At 38.1% G+C, this 22,337-nt stretch overlaps 1 protein-coding gene across 1 annotated transcript; it reads left to right on the top strand.

Annotated features, from left to right (window-relative positions):
- Positions 1 to 9,457: 9,457 nt before the first annotated feature.
- Positions 9,458 to 14,709, top strand: LOC127970505 (uncharacterized). Its single transcript, XM_052573104.1, has 4 exons — positions 9,458 to 9,473; positions 9,678 to 9,884; positions 13,515 to 13,613; positions 13,724 to 14,709. Exons 1-4 carry the CDS (start codon positions 9,458 to 9,460, stop codon positions 14,701 to 14,703), a joined length of 1,302 nt encoding a protein of 433 aa, XP_052429064.1. The 3' UTR covers positions 14,704 to 14,709.
- Positions 14,710 to 22,337: the final 7,628 nt, after the last annotated feature.

The raw sequence follows: 22,337 nt of genomic DNA, 5'->3' as shown, positions 1-22,337 counted from the left end.
TGGCTTATAACTACTGAATGGTTTGGCCAAAAATCACACAACTGGTCTCTTTAGATTCAGTGAGTCATGTCGAGTCAAATGATATACAATTTTCCTGTGTCGGCCATTTTAGGCGTCGGCCATTTTGAATTATGATTTGAAATGCTGTATTTTTTGAACGCAGCATCGTATCGTTTCGCAAATAATTACAAAAATATTCGGCTCCATGCCCTGAAGGTACTCAAAAAGTTTGGTGGCAGCGCCACCTTGTGGCCAATAGTTATAATGAAATATCACATAAATGCTAATAACTTTTGAATAAATTAGTCTATTAAAATTAAAATGGTCTCGCTATATTCTGTGGGTCATGCCGAGAGTATTGATACCAATAATGTGAAAATTGGCCTTACTTCCTGTCCGCCATTTTGCTTAATGTTGAAAACCTACTTTTTCGAACTCCTCCTAGACCGTTAGCCCAATTTTCACCAAATTTGACGTGCATCATCTTCAGACCATGCTGGCAAAAAGTTATGGATTTCGTGTCGATATACGTAACGGTTCTCATTTAGCGCATCAACGAATTTGCTGGAAGGGTGCCAAAATGCATTTGAGGCTGTATCTCTGCAACACTTTGACATATTTGCACCAAACTTTGTATGTGTCATCGCCACCTCACACTGACCATGCCACATAAATTTGGTAACAGCGCCACCTATTGGTCAAGAGTAATAAACCATTCATTAACCATGAGTAATTACACTTTTTAAAATGCTAATAACTTTTTAATGCATTAGCCTATTTGAAGGAAACTGGGCTCAAAATATTCCCTGGCTTATGCCGATAACATAGATACCAAATATACCACGGTAAGCTGAACTTCCGGTCCGCCATTTTGATTTATGTTGAAAACATACTTTTTCGAACTCCTGATCAACCGTATGTCCGATTTTCACCAAATTCGAATCAAATGATCTTCAGGCTATACTGATTCAAAGTTATGGATTTTAAGTCGATAGACAAAACCGTTTTCGCATACCACATCGACGAATTTGAGGCACAATGAGAAAATGACACTTGAGGCTGTATCCCTGGAATGCTTTGGCATATTGACACCAAACTTTGTGTGTGTCATTGAAAAGACACACAGAGTACACCAAATTGATTTTATAACAGTGTCACCTATTGGTCAAGCTTGATAAACCAAGTAATCATGCTACTAGAGGTGGTATTGGTGTTTTTTTTTTTTGCCATTTCAAATACAATAATTCCAAAATTGCTGTTATTGCTCATTAATGTATTTGGTGTGATGCTTTATGCGATGCTTAGCTACTACATTTGCCGTTGGAGTGCTTGGCCCCGTAATTGCTGCTTGCAGCTATATTTATTATTATTATTCTTCCGACTGGGAGTCTATGGCAGCCCATAGAACCGAATGCGGGAAAGTTGTTTTGGTTTGACATTCTGATAGAGGACAGTGCCAACATTAAGTACACCAATTTTGGTGTGTCTAAGACATTCCCTCTAGCGCCACCAACTGTCCGAAATTTCACTTTAATTTTGTTAATAACTTTTTAACCGTGAGGCCAATCAACAAAATTCTTTTTTCCTCTGATTTCTGAGCTCAAGCCAATTCGATTGCACCCTATACAGTCATTTTCCGTCATAGAAATATGGCCGCCATTTAGAATTTTTTTAAAAACATACTTTTTCGAACTCGTCCTAGACGGTTTGTCCGATTCACACGAAAATTGAACCAGGTCATCTTCAGGCAGTGCTGACCAAAAGTTATGCAAATCAAATTGATTCGTCAAACCGTTTTTGATAAACGCTCTAACAAATTTTACGTAACGCTTACAAAAACAGTCGTAAGGCTGTATCTCGGCAACGACTTATCCTATTCAGACCAAACCTGGTACATGTCATAACAAGCATGACTTGAGGCTACTTGCTGCGTTTCGGCGCAGCGCCACCTACTGGTCCGGAGATATGGAAAATTGCTATTTTTGCTTATAACTTCTAAACAGTTTGTCCAAAAATCATAACATTGGTCTTGTTAGATTCAGGGCAACATGCCGAGTCGACTGATATCCAATTTTACCATCTCGGCCATTTTGACTGTCGGCCATTTTGAATTTTGTGCTAAAATGCTGTATTTTCAGAACGCATCAACGGATTGTTACAAAAAATGGTATGGGTCATCAGTACAATGTCCTGAAGGAGCGTGAGAAGTTTCGAAACAGCGCCACCTAGTGGTGATCATCCTTATTTAAATGCTTATAACCTTGGGTGTGGTCGACTTATTTTCTCGAGACTCACCAAATTGGACTCCTGAAACCTTACCGAGTCCAACGATAACCAAACATTCTAGGTTTCGCCTTACGGTTTGTGTAGCGTTGTGATTTAGCGCTTAAAAAACATCTGGCTATATCTTTGAAACCGCTTGTCTGATCGAGACGAAACCACCGTCAGAAGTTCGGAAACATAGGTCGATAGCCATACGCCAATGCCCAAATGCCAAAATATTGATAGTAAGGGGTAGTAATATTCAATCAAAGTCAAGAGTCAGTCAATTTTTACGTGCTTTTTCATATAAATGCCCATAACTCTGAAGTGAATTGAGATATTTTCACCAAAATTGACACACATATGTATGGGCTCACTCTGAGCAAATATAAAAAAAAATGGTTGGACTGAGCCTCTTGGTGGCGCTATAATAGAACAAAACATGAAATTCTCATTGACTTCAATACAGTTTTGTGAAATAAAATGCTATACTAAACAAATGCATTGGTGTAATATTACAAAACTCAGAATGTGTCAACAACACCATCCCCTGAAGGTACTCAAAATATTTTGAAACAGCGCCACCTAGTGGTCAAAGGTTATAACTCAATTTACATAAAGGCTAATAACTTTTGAATTAATCTGGCTATTGACATCATGCTGGTCTTTTTAGATTCCTTGGGTCAAGTCGAGAACATAAAATACAAAGTTTACCTTATTTGGCTGAACTCCCTGTCCGCCATTTTGATTAATGTTGAAAACCTACATTTTCGAACTCCTCCTAGACCGTTAGTCCGATTTTCACCAAATTTGACGTGGATCATTTTCGGACCATTCTGGCAAAAAGTTATGGATTTTGTGTCCATATAAGAAACGGTTCTCATTTAGGGCATCAAAAAATCTGCTGGAAGGGTGCCAAAATGCGTTTGAGGCTGTATCTCTGCAATGCTTTGACATATTTGCACCAAACTTTGTATGTGTCATCGTCACCTCACACTGACCATTACAAACTAATTTGGTAACAGTGCCACCTATTGGTTACACGTGAAAAGCCAATAAATCCTATTACTAGTTGTTGTGTTTATAGTTTTCAAGCCATTTTGCCTAAAATAATCTTAAAACTGTCTTAATTACTCATTCCTGCCGTTCGTCTGAAGCTTGCTTCTGTAGTGCTTGGCCCCGTTATTGCTGCTTGCAGCTATATTTATTATTATTATTATTATTATTATTATTATTCTTCCGACTGGGAGTCTATGGCAGCCCATAGAACCGAATGCGGGAAAGTTGTTTTGGTTTGACATTCTGATAGAGGACAGTGCCAACATTAAGTACACCAATTTTGGTGTGTCTAAGACATTCCCTCTAGCGCCACCAACTGTCCGAAATTTCACTTTAATTTTGTTAATAACTTTTTAACCGTAAGGCCAATCAACAAAATTCTTTTTTCCTCTGATTTCTGAGCTCAAGCCAATTCGATTGCACCCTATACCGTCACTTTTCGTCATAGAAATATGGCCGCCATTTAGAATTTTTTTAAAAACCTACTTTTTCGAACTCGTCCTAGACGGTTTGTCCGATTCACACGAAAATTGAACCAGATCATCTTCAGGCAGTGCTGACCAAAAGTTATGCAAATCAAATTGATTCGTCAAACCGTTTTCGATAAACGCTCTAACAAATTTTACGTAACGCTTACAAAAACAGTCGTAAGGCTGTATCTCTGCAACGATTTATCGTATTCAGACCAAACCTGGTACATGTCATAACAATCATGACTTGAGGCTACTTGCTGCGTTTCGGCGCAGCGCCACCTACTGGTCTGGAGATATGGAAAATTGCTATTTTTGCTTATAACTTCTAAACAGTTTGTCCAAAAATCATAACATTGGTCTTGTTAGATTCAGGGCAACATGCCGAGTCGACTGATATCCAATTTTACCATCTCGGCCATTTTGACTGTCGGCCATTTTGAATTTTGTGCTAAAATGCTGTATTTTCAGAACGCATCAACGGATTGTTACGAAACATGGTATGGGTCATCAGTACAATGTCCTGAAGGAGCGTGAGAAGTTTCGAAACAGCGCCACCTAGTGGTGATCATTCTATTTAAAATGCTTATAACCTTGGGTGTGGTCGACTTATTTTCTCGAGACTCACCAAATTAGACTCCTGAAACCTTACCGAGTCCTACGATACCAAACATGCTAGGTTTCGCCTTATGGTTTGTGTAGCGTTGTGATTTAGCGCTTAAAAAACATCTGGCTATATCTTTGAAACCGCTTGTCTGATCGAGACGAAACCACCGTCAGAAGTTCGGAAACATAGGTCGATAGCTATGTGTCATCGTCACCTCACACTGACCATTTCAAACTGATTTGGCAACAGCCCCACCTATTGTTTACACGTGATAAGCCAATAAATCCTATTACTAGTTGTTGTGTTTATTGTTTTCGAGCCATTTTGCCTAAAATCATCTTAAAACTGTCTTAATTACTCATTCCTGCAATTCGTCTGAAGCTTTCTTCTGTACTGCTTGGCCCCGTTATTGCTGCTTGCAGCTATATTGTATATTTAAACTTGTTAGTGTATTAATGTAACATACTGTGGGTGCTGGTAGGTGAAGGATTAGTGGTTCTTCACCACAGGACTGTTATGTGATGGAGCATCAGTAATGATGCAGGTCAGGAGTACTGAGGGGACCATGGTGAGAATGAAAACAAAAGGTATGTTTCAAATAAACCAGTAATAAAGTAGTGTGGTAAATGTGTATTGTACTGCTGTTTTATTTAAGGAATCATACTAAACTAAACATGAAATACATATTATGAATAATAATTTAAGGAATCATACTGCAGTGAGGACCAATGATGTTATAGGCTGTGGGTCAGTGATGTTGGCTGGGTGCTGGACTGGTAGGTGGAGGATTAGTGTTGGCTGGGTGCTGGAAGGTGGAGGAGCTGTTTGCTGGTTGTTGAAGCTTGGCTACTGTTGGTCCTTTTCCTCTTTTTAGATTGGCTCTTGCTTCCAAGATGTCCATCGTTTAAGTGTTGTTTTTTTCTGTCATTTTGTATTTTTTTAGCCTCAATCCTCAACCTCAGCCGTATAAATCTTTTGGAGATTTTTCCCTCTACTCCACAGCATGATGGAAGCCTGCTGGAGAGTGACTGAGCTTCTTTCTCCAACACATCCACTGCATTGGGGAGCTCCATGAGGTAGGAACTACTCTTGGACCTAAATAGTTTCTCAATTTGTTGGGTGAAGTCATAGGCTTCTTGGGAGGGACGACAAAGAGCACCTGCCTTGAATTCTTTTAAGTTTAGTAAGATACTGTTATTTCCAGCAGGATTGTCATCTGTTTGCCGTGTTGCAGTTTTGCATTTTCCACAGATGCTGGCAAATTGGATTAATTTGTGGACAATGTAGCCTGCGAGATGGAAGAGAATACATTTCTCTGTTTTTGTGAGGTCAGGTGCTGTTCTGTTCTCCACCATCAGCTGTTCCACTCTGACTGATGGAGTGACGTTTTGTTTCACTGTTTCCAGGAAGTCTGCCAAAAAACTACTGTCATCTTCCTGGTAGCTCCCAGAGGTGATGGTGCTGAAGAACTGACCTACGGATATGATTCTCAGTGCATGATGGAATTCCACTGGAGTTGGTATGGGATTTTTAGACCTCACACAGCTGAATGTATTTTCAAGACAGTCTTGTGTGAACCTTGAAGTTAACACAAACCTGTGTCCTCGTGTCAGCATCTCTTCCTGTATGCCCAAAACTGATTTGGTTGCCATTATCACCCCTTTTTGAACAGGCTTCCAAACTCCCTTATGACCAATCTTCATCCCATAGAATAGATGGATGATATCCTGTAGGAAGATTATGGCCTTTTCATACTCCTCTATCTTGACCCTGCTCAGTGCTGTAATTGGATGGCGAGATGACATAAGATCAAACCAATGATCCACTTGCTCCAGGAACCACGCTGTAGTCAGGTAGGAGAGAGGGCGGTTTTCTTGCTGCACCATATACTTCAGTCCAGCACTTGTTGCCTTACTAAATACATTAAGAGCAGGACCAACCTTCATTTTCTCAAAGTGGCTTGGCTCGATGGCTGCAGCTGATAGATGGGGAGCTACTTTTAATGCCATCCCTTCTTGAAAGGACAATAAGTCCTTAATAGGGACCACTGAAACCTCATTGGAAGGTAGGTTCTCTTTGTTAACCACATTCTCTGGAATTGTTAACACCTGTCCACGGACAAGGGTACTTTTTAGATTTTTCACCAGATGTGGGACATCAGGCATGAAATGGAGACACCTATCTGGTGTTGTTGGATGCGGCACAGATGTTTTGGTGTGGTCGACCCCAAAGGATTTCCACATGGCCTGGTTAGGGCTACCCATATCGGTGGTGACAGCAAGCACATGTAGCCCTATGGATGCTGCTCTCTCTATTAATTCTGTAATTATTGGCTTGTATTCTGCTCCGTTGGTAGAATTGCCACTGCAATGATATGCCACTACTTGTTTCCAGCGAGTTGTGTTTCCAGCCAACATAAACACACAAGCATGTGTTGCTACTCCTGTGTGACCTGGCAAAGTGACATCACCATATAGTTTGCCTGTCAGCATGTGCAGCTCAACACTTGGAGTGATTGCCATTTCATCCAAGGACAGCACACACTCCCTTTCAAGGTCTGCCAACCCATCTACTTTCAGTTTTAAAAAATCAAATACCTCTGTCAATATACCAGGCTCAAATTTGATACATTCCATCCTTCTTTGCAGGGTTCTGATCGCTGGCAAGGGAATCTGCAATTCCTGTAGGGTCTTGTAACCAGTTGGACCGGATGCAAAGCGAATTTTTAATGCCTTCTTAATTGTTTCATTGCTCCATTTCATACCTTTTGTGGTTTGTCTTCCTAATGCCATAATTTGGTCTTTTGACAAAAATTTCTTTAAAATGTTGTCCCTAATTTTTATTCTTTTTTTCAGAGCTGCATTTTCATTCTTTATTTTTCTTAGTGCTGCCTTTGCATTTTTTGATATTTTTTCTTGTCTCTTTAATTTTTTTAATAGACCCAGGTAACTGGCTGATGGCTCACTGGAATGCTGACTGGCTGCTGACTGACTTGCTGCATGCTGACTGGGTAGTGTCACCTGTCCCTGTCTCTCCTCTCTAGCAATGTCTTCTATTTCTTCACTCTCACTTTACCTTCTCTGAGTGTCCTCATTCTTTTTTTCCTCAACCTTTGAAACTGATAGAGGCAGAATACATTGTATTGCTAGTTTTAAATATTGAAAATATCACATCACTTCAAAATTAGAAATATTACTTCAACTAGTACGAGTTTGTACTTATTTTATATATATATATCACCTGTAATACTATAGCTGTGATCAGCAGTGATTTGCTGTATGTCTACAGGTCTAAGGGTGCATCGTGGAGCAGGGGCCCTCCTCTTTTTGACCACAGGACGATGCACAAAGATTGTGGGAATAGCATCTGGTCTCAGCCTAGTCTTGAATTTTTTGGTCATGACAAATTGGTTTGCCTCAAAATGTGCCTGCAGAGTAACTTGAGTTTAGTTTCCACACAAAACTTTTTTTTTTTTTTGTCTACCCACATACTGTACATATCACATGGTGGTTAAATGCACAGTTATAGGTAATACTAATGACTCCCTCCAATGTCTCACCATGAGTCTCATCTCCCTGGGTTTTGCAAGGCTTTGCTTGTTCCTTATTTCCAGTAAATAATTTTCCATGTAAAAAGTGCAAATAAATTTAAGTATAATTACCTCACAAATTTTTTTGTTGTTGTAATTCTTATTTGTATTTAGATTGCTCCTGCTGACTTGAGCCAACCATTATTTTCTCCTCTCTATGTCAGCGGGGAAGCCATACATTCGCACACCTTTCTCTGTCTGAGTGGAGCATCCCCATGCAGCACAGTAAACCATGGTGAAGACTATGCAAGAGCAACATGAAAGAAAGGACACATACAAAATGCTTGGCATGCTATTAAATTTATTAGGAATGTATTCATGAATTCCTTTAAATAGTTAATTGCATTTATTTGAATAAAAATACAAAGTAATCTCATAATATATAATTACAATTACATCATTACTTTTTGAATGGCAGTGTACATGTTTATATATGAGTATACTTAAGTTGTTTTAAACCTGAATATATTGTGTATACAAATAAGTATTGTAAGAATTATACATTAGATAAATAATATCTATAATACACAATTATATTACTATATGTAATTGTATGAATTGTAAACAATAAGCTTCATTTTACATTTACTTAACATGCTAATTACTGCTGCTTATAGTTAATTGACCCCTTGTGCGGTGCGAGCTGAAAATCATCTGTCGCCAGCCTGTCTGTACTATCTGGAAGTCATAAAGTCATCAATATGACATTAGTTAACATGAGATCAGTGAAAAAAAGAATAATGTGTAACATAAAAAGGCAACAGCAACCCGTGTTTTTCCAACTTAACGTTAGCCTAAAATAACGGCAAATAACGGTAACTAATCCTCAGAAATGACCTGATTTTATATTTTAAAAACATCGTTGTAAGTACATAATCATGCTACATACATATGTCGGTGTGTTTTGTATAAATATATAGAATAAAATGCATTTATTGACTCCTAATTACCAGAAATCGCAGTTCTGTCACTCTTCTCTATCAGTTTGAATGGCCGCAAACGAACTTCCTGGAACTATTTGAAGTCTACATGAATCACGTGACAACCAGACATTTCGAACTTCCGTTGTCGCAACTCTCTCTCTATATGGCTCTGGTTATAACTAGTGTGTTTTATGTCATAGATCAAAACGTGAAAAATATTAATAGGCTTTGTTAACCACAAACATTATTTCAGGCAATTTAGCAAGAACCCATTCAAAAAACCCTTTATAGCAAGGGAACCAGAAGTGCTAAAATTCTAACTTTTTTTTTTTTAATGCTTTATTTAGTGACGATTCACATACAAATGAACAATAAAACCAAAAATATAAATAATGTATATTCAACCTGACGCTAAAATTATAACTCACTTCGCGTTTTGGCGTACAAAGTGACGTCATAACTTCGGCACTTTATTAGCCTTTTTCACACTTCCGGGTTTTGTGTTTCCGGCGTTCGCCAACGCAGGGTAAAGTTACTTCCGGTAACAATGGCGGAGTCGAGGAGTAAGTGTTGCTGTAGCGTCCCTCAGTGCACTAATTCTAAACAAAAACAACCATATTTGAGTTTTCACGGGTTTCCTTTAAACGAAGACCACAAAAAGAAATGGATCGTTGCTATTAGACGAGAGGAAGGGTGTACTTTCGTAATTCGGAGAGGTAGCACATATGTCTGTAGTCAGCATTTTACCACTGCCGATTATGTTCCAGGAAGTTCGCGGCTGAAAGTTGGTTCCATTCCCAGTAGTTTTCCGTGGAACAATTTCCATGTACCCCCTCAAAGGCTGTCAGCTTTTGAGAGAACTGCCTTGCGACTTGGAGTGGACGTTCGTGTTCAGGAGCAGCAGGAGGTAGAAACTGCACCTAATGAATCCATTCAAGTTGAGGAACATGATTACGCGGCACAACCACCTCCAGGTAAACATTTTTTTTTGCTTATTCTATAATTGCAGGTACATTTGTTGTCCAAAGTTTCAAGCCTTTTCAAATAGTTTTCAAATAATATTAATCATTTTATAATTTTCTCATTGTCGTTGATCACAGGATGTATAAGGCCATAAAAATATAATATTTTCTGTAAAGCCGGAAATAATAATCTTGTTGAAATGACAGTGATGTCTGTGTATGACTCAATTCTTAAATACTATTAATATTCTCACTCTATTTTAATAATATAATTTCATGGTGGCAGAATTTACACATCAGACAACTAGAAATAAATAAAAAACAATTATATCACAAGATGTTGCAGGTTTTATGTGTGTGTGTATATGTATATATGTGTATATATGTATATGTGTGTGTGTATATATATATATATATATATATATATATATATATATATATATGTGTGTGTGTGTGTGTGTATATATATATATATATATATATATATATATATATATAATTTTTTTCAGTTAGTTGCAATGCATACTTTTAATACTTACCATCAATAAATGTGCTTTTACTTTTTATTGTAAATTAAAAGTTAATCTGTGTATATTGAAACAATTTATATTAATTAACTGGACAGACAAAATGAAATAGCTGATAAAAGTCTTTTTATAATAATTCATGAAAAAAAATGGTCAACTCTGCTCTGGTGTTCATTGTTATTTCACACATTGTATTAAATAAATATATACAACCAGTAAATGTGTATGCATATCATATACGTTACAGAATATTGAATACAAAATGTGTTCAGCTTGGTATGTACATTTTTACATCTAATTAAGAGCAAGCACTATATATTTAATGTTAAAGTATAATTTGTGATTTCTCTAATATGTTACAAAAGATCTACACTACAAAATATGCTACATACTACTCAACTACATAAAGTATATACACATAAGAAAAAAATCTTAAATTCATAGTATAATATGAAAAGAAACTGTCCATTCATACCGCTGACAGATAGACACCCATGTAAACGTTATAATAGTACATGTCTAGCTTGTCTTTCATTGATGCTATGAATGCATCATCTCGCCAGATCCTCTGTATTGTGCAATCTGATTTCGTGTCAGTCACAAAGTCACACCAATGAAGACCAGTAACTGCAAGCTGACCTTGTACCTGCCAGTAGTACTTATGGGTCTCTTTAAGTTTGGCTATTCCTCTCTGAATTTTCACAAACGGAACCTGAGCAATATTGTCAGCAGAGGTGCTTTTTACCTCCACTAGTCCAAACTGGAATTTTTCAGATGGATCGTGGACTCGTCCGTCTGGACTAGCTCCCAGATGTGGTACTTCAGGGTTGATAATAAAGCCACATGGTAGGACACTAACACTGGCTGTCTCAGAATATTTTCTCAAAATATCTAGCTCAAGTTCAAGGCCACGTTTCATAGCACTTGTCTGCCTTGTGCCCTTAATGATTCTTGTGGCCAATGACTGACTAGCTGAATCCCCAACCACATGACAAACCTCCCGGAACCTGCTCGCAGTAACCCTTGATTTCCGAATTTGTCCCTAAGCAGTGCATTTTGACTGTAGTCTTGTGGCCTCTTCAATCTGGCAAGCTGAGCTATGGGTAACCTTTATAGACTCCAGATGAAGTGCTTGATGGTGTGTGGGCACAAATTTAAAATTACAACTAAACTCATAACCAAGCACAGGTAGTGGGGGAAAATTAACATCAGGAACACCTGCAGCTATAGGGGGACATTGGTAAGACAGTGGACTGCCAAAAGGAACAGGACCAAATTGTGAGGGGACCAATTCTACTTTTGACATACCCTCAAGTATGTGTGCCAGCATAGGCTTGGGATTTATCCAATTTAGTTTTGCACCAGAAGCCAAGACATCAGCATCTGGAAGGGGACCTAAAGAAATCAACACAAATTATGAGTCGTGAAGACATTAAGCTGTAGCTGTGCGCACACACACACACAAACAAACAGAAACAAAACAAACAAACACACACACATAAACAAAGTTGTGAATTACCCGTGTAAGCCTTGTATAGGGTAGACTTGATTCCAGTCTTCCCAACTGATTTGGGTTTCACTACACAAAGTTCACTCACTGCCTATGCATGTACTCGCTTTATATAAAACATGTACAGTAATAGTTAAAAATTGTTTATTGATCTTTGGTGATTTTCATTTTTGTTACTTAATCTGAACTCTTGTTCATTATTAATCTATGTTTTAATGTTAACATATACTTTCTTTGAGTTAATAGTGTTATTACCAAGTGCAGAAAAGAAAAATACATGCCTGTGTTCTTGGACGATGCCATCTCTGTGGCTCACTCGTGCAGGCCAGTGGTGGTGGGACGGTTTGTAAATTAAGCTGCACGTAGTGGGCTGTCTGATACAAAAGTGCTGTCAGATGGTTGCACAATCCTTTACCAGCTGCACAGCTGCAAATATAGTCAGCAACACTAACGACCCCCTCCGATTCCAATGCGATCTGTTTGAGAAGACAATTGTTTAGCTAATGAATTGTAATTTTTATTTGTAATATACATTACGTGCTTTTAATTGAAAGCTGCAAACAGCAGCAAAGGCAAGAAATATAGAAAAAGTCTAACTTTTTTTTTAATGCTTTATTTAGTGATGATTCACATACAAATGAACAATAAAAGCAAAAATATAAATAATATATATTCAACCTGACGCTAAAATTCTAACTACAAAGTGACGTCATAACTTCGGCACTCTATTGACATTCAAATAGTGGAGCGGAGGGAGTTGCTATGGAAACTGAGTGGTAACAGTCGTAGGCCTATTTGCGTTGCTGCTGTTTTCAGTTATTTCAGGTGAGTTTAAGGTTTGAAATCGGATAAGTTAAATAAGTCAAAAATGATTAAATGTTTTGTACGTGTAATAGGTAGGGTTTATATTGAGTTTATAAAGCGTATATAAAGCTATGTTTAATGTGTGGGGAAAAGTTCCTTAGGATATAATCAATCATTTTACACTAACGTTAGGTAACTTAACGTTAGGATTTAGATTGAAGTTGTGGAAATTTTGGGTTTTAATCATAGACTGTGTGGTTTTAATATATGTGTGTGTAGATGGGAGGTTATTGGATGTTGGTTAGTTTACTTAAATATTTGTAATGTTAATGGGTGTAGTGAATGTAGTGTTAGTTTAAACGTGTTTCGGTGTGTTATGTATAGACGAGTTTCCTATGTGAAATAGGCGGGCCGCCATTATCCTTTCACTCTGCCAACGTCTTCCGGTTGTGTCTGCCGATAATTTCCGGTTAGCGAGTTAGCGTCTTTTACTGTCTTTGGTTAGCGTGCAGAAAAAGTAAATTATGGATGGTGTTACACGCCAACAAGGATCCGGGACATATTGTGCTGTTCGCGGTTGCAACAACTCGTGGCGATTGCTGAATGTTTGGTCGGAAGGAGAATGTTTCGACCATCAACCATCTACAAGGCGCCAATGTGGATGTGCTCCCCCGTATGCCTTGTATGAGAAACCAAAAACAGATGTTGAATCTCGGAAGTGGCTAGCGGCTTTGAAGTTGAAGAATCCGCCCAAAAGACTTTTTGTTTGTTCTTATCACTTCATTGATAAAAACCCCACAGAGGAAAACCCTTTCCCAGAACTTTGGTTGGGATACGAGCGACTTCCCCAGCAAAAGAGACGTAAACTAGACAGAAACACAAGTGACACGCAATCGGATGGTAAGTGTATCTTGATATTTTTCATAAGTTCGACTGTTGATATATGTGTCTCTGTCCTGTGTTAGTTAGACTGGTATATACATTTATAGTTGATGCTGTTTGTCTTTTAGAAGTGTGCAGCGAGCCGAAGTTTAAAGATGCTGCAACACAATGGGAGGACCTAACAAAAACTGACCACAACTACGCGGCAAAGTTGGACCAGGTGAACAAATCGACGCAGACTGGGGGTCAGACTGTGGCTGATGATATGCTCCTGGATGATGATACCTCGCTGCTGTACACAGGACTGCGTCTGGTATATTTTTTTACTTTGGTGAAAACGATGTTGCCATTTAGTAAACCATCATGTAGTATTCCTGTTGTTGACCAAATACTGATGACCCTCATGAAACTTAAACTGAACCTTGCATTAGGGGATGTGGCAAAGCGCTTTAAAGTGTCTAAAGGTGAAGTAAGTGAGGTGATTGCTCACTGGATTGATACATTGGGTGAGCAGCTTGAACCCATGGTTGCCTGGCTGCCAAGAAGTGTTATACATGCTAACATGCCACCATCCTTTAGAAAGAACCACCCCCAGACCACTTGCATCATCGATTGTGCTGAAAAGGCTATTCAGAGAGCAACAAACCTTAACTGTAGTAGTGCCACTTTCAGTCATTACAAGGGAACCAATACTGCCAAATATCTTGTTGCTGTGTCACCTCATGGGCTGATAATGTTTATATCAGAGGCCTATGCTGGTAAAAGCAGTGACAAGTTTATCACTATGAACAGTGGGTTTCTGGAGGCCCTAAGGCCTGGTGATGAGGTAATGGCTGACAGGGGTTTCACGATTCGAGATGTACTACATGTAAGGAAGGTGAAATTGAATGTTCCTGCCTTTACCCACAAGCGTGGTCAATTGACCAATGAGGAGGTAACGCGCACTAGACGAGTGGCCAATGTCCGTATACATGTGGAGAGGGCAATCCGAAGACTTAAAGTCTTCAAAATTCTGTCCCAAACTGTCCCCATCTCCATGACCCCGCGGTTGGACAAGATTCTTACCATATGTGCTGCTTTAGCAAACATGAGGTCCAGACTCATCTGACTCCCACATGAGGTTTAGGTCCCTATGAAAAGTAAAACCTGGGTTACCTGCAGTTTTTTTACATTTTTTTTATTGTACATATTCCTTTTTTATTTTATATATATATATATATATATATATATATATATATATATATATATATATATATATATATATATATATATATATATATATCTTTTAGCTAGAAAAACCTGTGTACATTTATTGTTCCCTTTCTGGTGTTGTGATTATTGATAAGACAAAACAGAGTTTTAACTAAGAAAAACATGTGAGTGCTATTCTTTTTCTTGTATTGTAAATATTGACACATGACAATAAACAAATTGATTTGAAAAGAAATTAATTAATTTTTATTGATCCTATTCCATAACAAAGGGACAATTTCATTAACTCCTTAATGGATGATTTTTTTTAAATAATTAAATAAAAACAAAGTAAATACAGGAAAAAAATCTCACAATATCACAAAAAGAAAAAGACTGGAATAAAATATTTCTTTATTTATTAATTTAATTTATTTAATAAGTGACTGATATAAAAATAAATAAGAGTAAGTAAAAGAAAATAAATCAGTTTGATAAAAATAAATAAAAGCTAGAAAGGATTTGTCACAAATTTGTGACAACAGGGGACAAGGGGTTAAAAATGAATGACTAATCACCCCAGTACACATATGAAGGTCATGCTGATTTTACAACATCCATGTATCTGGAACACAACTCCAGCCTTCCATCATCGAAAACTTTTGGCAACATGTGGGTGAAATAGAAGGAGTGTAGCCTTGAGATATGTCCCTCAACAAAGGTTTGGTCGTAGAGCACGTTGAGCTGCAGACATTCAGTGTTACTCCAAATCACCAACAAGGCTTGCCGTAGCCCTGTGCAGTGCATGCCCAGTTGCACCTGCATGTAATATCCCTTTGGCCCATTGAAGGACAGATGGAATTCCCCTGTGGGCATACGTTTGATCTCACTGCTTTTAGCAGCAAGTGCTTCAGTAAGGAACTGGTTTTTGACTAAGACAGGGCACTTGATCTCCAGTAGTGTGTCTCTGTTCATGACACCATCCGGACTCGCAGCAAGCCATGGCTCACTCGGACAAACCACCAAACCTTTCACATCGATGTCATGACCTTGGTCTTGCAGGTATTGCCTGGCGTGCTCTTCACCCTCTGCTCCTTGCCGGGTTGCTGCGTTACCGTGAAAGGTAGGATGGAGGTGTTCAGACAAGAATTTGTCTGGTGCTGTTGTAGCCCGAACTGGCACATTCTTGGCTGTGCTTGCTGTTATCCGTACCCGTCTCATGTCATGCCACAGTTGTTCCCTGCTCTGTTCTTTTGTGTGCTGCTCAATGTACATAAATTGGGTTGTGGTCATGTCAATGTATGTGGTGTAGAATGCCCTACATTTCTCACATTCCAGTTGTGTGTTGTGATCACCATGATGTAGGGGCAGTGGAGCTTTTGATGTCTCGGCAGACTGAGCAGGGAGGCTGGTGTTAAAAGTGAGCTGCATTAGTCCACTGCCAGGTGCAGTGAAAAGTGCCGCTATTGGTGTGGAGAGACAGTAATTTTTCTCCGATTCCGGAGAGCTTAATGTTTGTATCAACAATTCTGTGCTGCACAGGTATTTACGGAACGGTGACAACACTCATCTGCTGCAGGATGCTCAAGATATGGAGGAGCATTTGTTACAATGTGGTTTCCTGAAACTGCACATTCAGAACAACAATGTGGTCGCCATGGTGAAGGCACCGGAGCAAACTGCGTCTGAGGCATGCTCCTCTAAATCTTCCGTGTCTGGATCAGCTGGAGTGCAGTTTGTGTCCGCAACAGGTGATGTGGAGTTGCTGTGTGCAGCAGATGAAGTGGAGTCTGTGTGTGCAGGAGGTGCAGCAGATGAAGGGGGCCTGGCGTGTAGAACAGGTGAATTGGAGATTGTAACAGGTGCAGCCGAGGCAGTGTGTTCTACAGGTGAATCCGAGATGTAAGTAGCCTAGGTTAAGTTATGTAAAGTTAAGCAAAGTTTACATAAAGTAAGTTTTTTGATGTTGAATTAATTGTTGTTCATCTAGGTTAAGCTTGAATGTTTAAGTTATGGCACAATGTTTTAATGTAAATTAATGTTCAAATGTAAAAAAAAAAATTGTGCGTAAGATAGGTTATTATTTTTTTTTTAGTAAACCGTGTATTTATATTATAAAGGCTATATTTTGGTTGTGTCTGTATTATACTTGTCTTGTATGTTATATTTGGTATTTTGAATTTATATGCCGTTTTTCTGGTTGGCATTTAAATAAAGAGTTATATTTACAGATCATTTTTTGTGTGATTGACATTTGTGTACATATTTATATATTTTTTAATAGTTTTATTATAGTTTTTGTTTTTTAGTGAGTGAACATACATTTAAATGTCATCATTTTAGAGTAGGCCTATTATGTTTTATAATGCTGTTAGTTTAAATTTAGATTTAATATGTAGGGGTATTGTTTTTCGGAAATTTCATAGTAAGAATAATTTGTTTCTAATAACTTTTAGATACATTTTTTTGTAATTGTTTAAAAATATTTTGTATGTTGTTTTTCTTTTTAATAATGTTCAGCTAATAAACTTTATAATAGACTACAATGTTGTAATAAACTTTAGTGTAAAAGGCGGAAAAAAGAGAGCTGTTGAGATAAAATCACATGACGATGCAGGTCGTATGACAGTACAACGTCTTTTAACGATTATAAATATAATAGTCTATTTACGCTAATGTTGAATTATTGCAAAGTCTAGTTTGATTATTGTCTTTAGGCGCATTAATATGTTGGTGTTGCTTATGTAAGATGGTATGGATATTGTTAATGTAACATTGTGTTTGTTTGATTTTTGACCTTTTGTTGTTTGTAAAATGTTATTTTGCTTAAATGCATACGTTAATGTTCATTAATTAGTTTTTTTAGAGTGTTTTAGGGTTTTCCTGTTTTATGTGTTTGGGCTTGTTTGACGTTAGGCGTAGTGTAATATTAGTGAGGTAAAATGCTTAATGTGCTTTTGTTGAGTAATTAGTGAGTTATTACTTTGATTTGTAATATATTTCAAAAATGTTTTGTAACAGTTAGAGATATTGATTTCTAATTTTGTCATATTATTGCTCAGACAGATCTATTTCAGGGTTTTTCTTGTCTAAGTGTGTGGATTGTGAAAAGTTAGAGCAATGGTGTCATCAGTTGATCTGTTTTTACTATATAAAAACTGTTGAGGGTCCATGGGGTTTGGCAAGAAGGAACAGATGTGGTTTTTAATGAGCAACTTCAAATAATTCAGTATGATAGAGGTTAGTGGTACAGGTTGGTAGTTATTCAGGCAGGTAACTACAGACTTTCAGGACAGGGATGATGGTGGTTTTCTCAAAGCATGTGGGAATCACTGATAGTCTAAGGAAGAGGTTGAAAATTTCTGTAAGCACCTCTGTTTGCTGGTTGGCACATGATTTGAGGACATGGCCATGAACACCATCAGGACCAGCTGCTTTGTGGGGGTTGACTTCTGTAAGTGATTTGGTTAAGTCAGGTAAGGACAAGATAAAAGAACAGGTATTATTGTGAATGAATGAATACTTTATTGTCATTGCATGTTTGTACAATGAGATTCAATTTACAACTGTAAACAATACATATAAGAAAGAGAAATATATCAACAGTACATCACAGGAAAAACTATGTGTATATATGTATTGCACATATGTAAATATTGCACAGTAATATTATGTTTGAAAATAAATCCTTTATATAATTTATTCATTTAGATCTTTAATTGCACTTGGATAAAATTGTTCTTAATTTTGGAGGTGTGAGCCTGAAAAACCCTATATTGCCTCCCAGAAGGTAGCAATGTGATGCTGTGTGCCACATGACAAAAACTTCTGGCTGTATATATGTCGGATAGTCAAGGAAGCTGTGTTTTTTTTAACATGGTAATGATTATCTGTTTGCAGTTTCACTTCAGGGAAATTGTTGCTATCTCAAATTATTTCTTGATGTCATTCAACTGATCTGGCAGTGAGGCAGACAGAATCCATGTTGTAAGTTTTTCCATTCTTTTTTTCCACTGTGGTACATGATTGAGTTTAAGCTGTTGCACAAGAAGATGAGATTACATTCTTGAAAGTGTTTTTACCATCTTGTCTTTATAGGCTCTTTTTGCAGACTTAATTGCTCTATGAAGATCATATCTGGGCATTCTTTATATCTTACTGTCATCTGAATTGTAGGCTGAAGTACAATCTTTGAGTTTGGCCCTAACATCAGAAGGCTTGACATATTGCACTTATAAAGATGATGAACATATGAAGTGTTGCTACATGAAAACACCAGTTCTGGTTTTAATATCATCATACTCAGCAGACAGTTTTCCAAGATGTTTGACCTAGGTGTCCAGCACAAGCTGTCCCTGTGCATACAACATTTATAAACAACAAAACCATAATCATTAACGATGGTCTCTCATTGCTTTTTCGCTTATGTCAGTCAGCACAGGAGTTCTAGAAGACTGTGATGAGGACTTTCATGCAAATGATCGCATACATGTCAACAATAGCAATCAGAGATGAGAACTCAGGAACATAAATCTGTCACAGCAATTTCTGGAATCTTTCTATCCTCGCTCCATTGACAGTGTTCTGACATACAAGATACTTCTATTATGCAATTACAGCTCAGAACTTTATTAAAAAAAAAAAAGCTGTATTTTTTGCAATTTTTTAAATACATCTATCTTTAAAAATACTCATTTATATATGTTACAAGTTGTATGAGCTGTGTGTGAGGATCTTAGATATGTTGTTTGTTTCAAAAAGATATTTTTAGTACCATATCATTCAATGCAGTTTAATTTTATTAAAGAAAGTGTTTATGGTTAATTCTTAGCCATTTTTAATGCTTCTGATATGTTGATATTTCTTGTTTCTTAAATGTATTACTTCATATATATCGGTTTTGTTAACTAATGTGTCATTTTTTATTTCAAAATGCATTTTACAGGTTCTGCATTGTAATGAATTAATGAATTAATTATTTTTTTTGTTCTTTATACTTTGTACCACAAATTTTGTTTATTTTGTATCGTAAAATATTATTATACCTCACAATTTTTGTAATCAACATCAGTTTTGTTTTAAAAACTTTTATTTACAGAAAAAGTTTATTGGTTTCATATATAGAAATACTTGAAACTGCAGATATAAATGAATGAATGAATAAATTCATGAGTGAGTAGATGGATGAATAAAAACAGTGGCTATATGTGCTATTCATATGGCCAGGAAATATCAAGGTTTTTTGCTGTTTGCACTGTGCAGGTTGATCGTTGTGTGACATTTACAAGAGAAGAGTAGATGGTTCCTTATCAGAATCAGAATCAGAAAGAGCTTTATTGCCAAGTATTCTTACGCATACAAGGAATTTGTTTCAGTGACATAAGCTTCCAGTACACAGAGACAACAACACAAAAAAAAAAAAAAAGAGATTTACAATTTGGCAAATAAATAAGTGTATAAACAATTGTGCTATAAATGATAATGGAATAGGATTGAGTGAGATGCAGGAATGTTCTAGGATGGAGGGTTAACAAATAAATATAAGGATATTGCACGTTTATAAGCAATAGTTGAGGAACATTTAACTGTTCACAAGGTAGATTGCCTGGGGGAAGAAACTATTCTTGTGCCTTGCTGTTCTGGTGTTTGCGGCCAGATGGAAAAAGGTCAAAGATGGGGTGACTTGGATGTGAGGGATCCAGAGTTATTTTCTGAGCCCTTTTCTTCACTCTGGATGTATACAGTTCTTGAAGGGTGGGCAGGGGAGCACCAATAATCCTTACAGCAGTCCAAACAGTTCTCTGTGGTCTTCTGATGTCTGATTTTGTTGCTGAACCAAACCAGACAGTTATTGAAGTGCAGAGGACAGACTCAATGACGGCCGAGTAGAACTGTTTTAGCAGCTCCTGTGGCAAGTTAAACTTCCTCAGCTGGCGAAGGAAATACAACCTTTGCTGGGCCTTTTTAACAATGGAGTCAATGTGATTGTCCCGCTTCAGGTCCTGAGAGATGGTGGTTCCCAGGAACCTGAATGACTCCACTGCAGTCACAGGGCTGTTCATGATGGTGAGTGGGGAAAGTGCAGGTGGGTTTCTCCTAAAGTCCACGATCATCTCCACTGTTTTGAGCGTGTTCAGCTCCAGGTTGTTAAGACTGCACCAGACAGCCAGCTGCTCAACCTCTTGTCTGTAAGCAGACTCATCACCGTCCTGTATGAGGCCGATGACTGTAGTGTCGTCTGCAAACTTTAGGAGCTTGACAGAGGTGTCTATAGAGGTGCAGTCGTTGGTGTACAGGGAGAAAAGCAGAGGGGAGAGAACACATCCCTGAGGGGCGCCAGTGTTGGTGGAGCAGCTGTTTGATGTGAATTTCCCCAGTCTCACTAACTGTTGCCTATCTGTCAGAAAGCTGGTGATCCACTGACAGATAGAGCTAGGAACAGAGAGCTGGGTCAGTTTGGTCTGAAGGGCTGTTGGGATGATGGTGTTGAATGATGAACTAAAGTGCACAAATAGGATCCTCACATAAGTACCTGTTTTGTCCAGACGTTGCAGGATGAAGTGCAATCCCATGTTGATTGCATCATCCACGGACCTGTTTGCTTGGTAAGCAAACTGGAGGGGGTCCAGTAAGGGTCCAGTGATGTCCTTCAGATAAGCCAGAACCAGTTTTTCAAACGACTTCATGACGACAGACATTAGAGCCACAGGTCTGTAGTCGTTAAGTCCTGTTATCTTGGGTTTCTTTGGGATGGGGATGATGGTGGAGCGTTTGAAGCAGGAAGGCACTTCACACAACTCCAGGGATCTGTTGAAGATCTGTGAAAATATGGGGGCCAGCTGGTCAGCACAGATTTTCAGACAGGCTGGTGTAACGCTATCTGGGCCTGGTGCTTTTCTTCTTTTGTTCTTCTTGAAGACCTGGCGCACATCATCTTCACAGATTTGAAGAGCAGGAGGTATGGAGGGTGGGATTGCAGGATGTGTTAATGGTTGTGTAAGGAGATGGTCAGAATGGGTGATGGGGGTTTCAAATCTACAATAGAAATCATTCAGGTCGTTAGTAAGTCATTGATTAGCCTCAGTGCAAGGGGATGGTGTCTTGTAGTTCGTGATGGCTCTTAGACCTCTCCACACTGAAGTTGAGTCGTTGGAAGTAAACTGGTCTTCCAACTTTTTAGCGTAGGTCTTTTTTTAGCCGCTCTGATCTCTTTGTTCAGTGTGTTCCTGGCCTGATTGTACAAGACCCTGTCCCCATTTCTGTAGGCATCCTCTTTGGCCTGACGAAGATGTCTGAGTTTTACTGTAAACCATGGCTTATCGTTGTTGAATGTTAAATAAGTCCTGGTAGGAATGCATATATCCTCACAGAAACTAATATAGGATGTTACTGTCTCTGTGAGTTCGTCCAGATCGGTGGTAGCAGCTTCAAAAACACTCCAATCAGTGAGGTCAAAACAAGATTGTAAATCCTGCTCTGTTTCGCTGGTCCATCTCTTCACAGTCCTTACTACAGGTTTAGCAGATTTAAGTTTTTGCTTATAGGTCGGAA

This window comes from Carassius gibelio, chromosome A4, assembly GCF_023724105.1.
Source record: "Carassius gibelio isolate Cgi1373 ecotype wild population from Czech Republic chromosome A4, carGib1.2-hapl.c, whole genome shotgun sequence".
NCBI classification, from domain to species: domain Eukaryota; kingdom Metazoa; phylum Chordata; class Actinopteri; order Cypriniformes; family Cyprinidae; genus Carassius; species Carassius gibelio.
The sequence above is the reverse complement of the archived record's forward strand: the minus strand, read 5'-3'. Positions and strand labels throughout refer to the sequence as shown.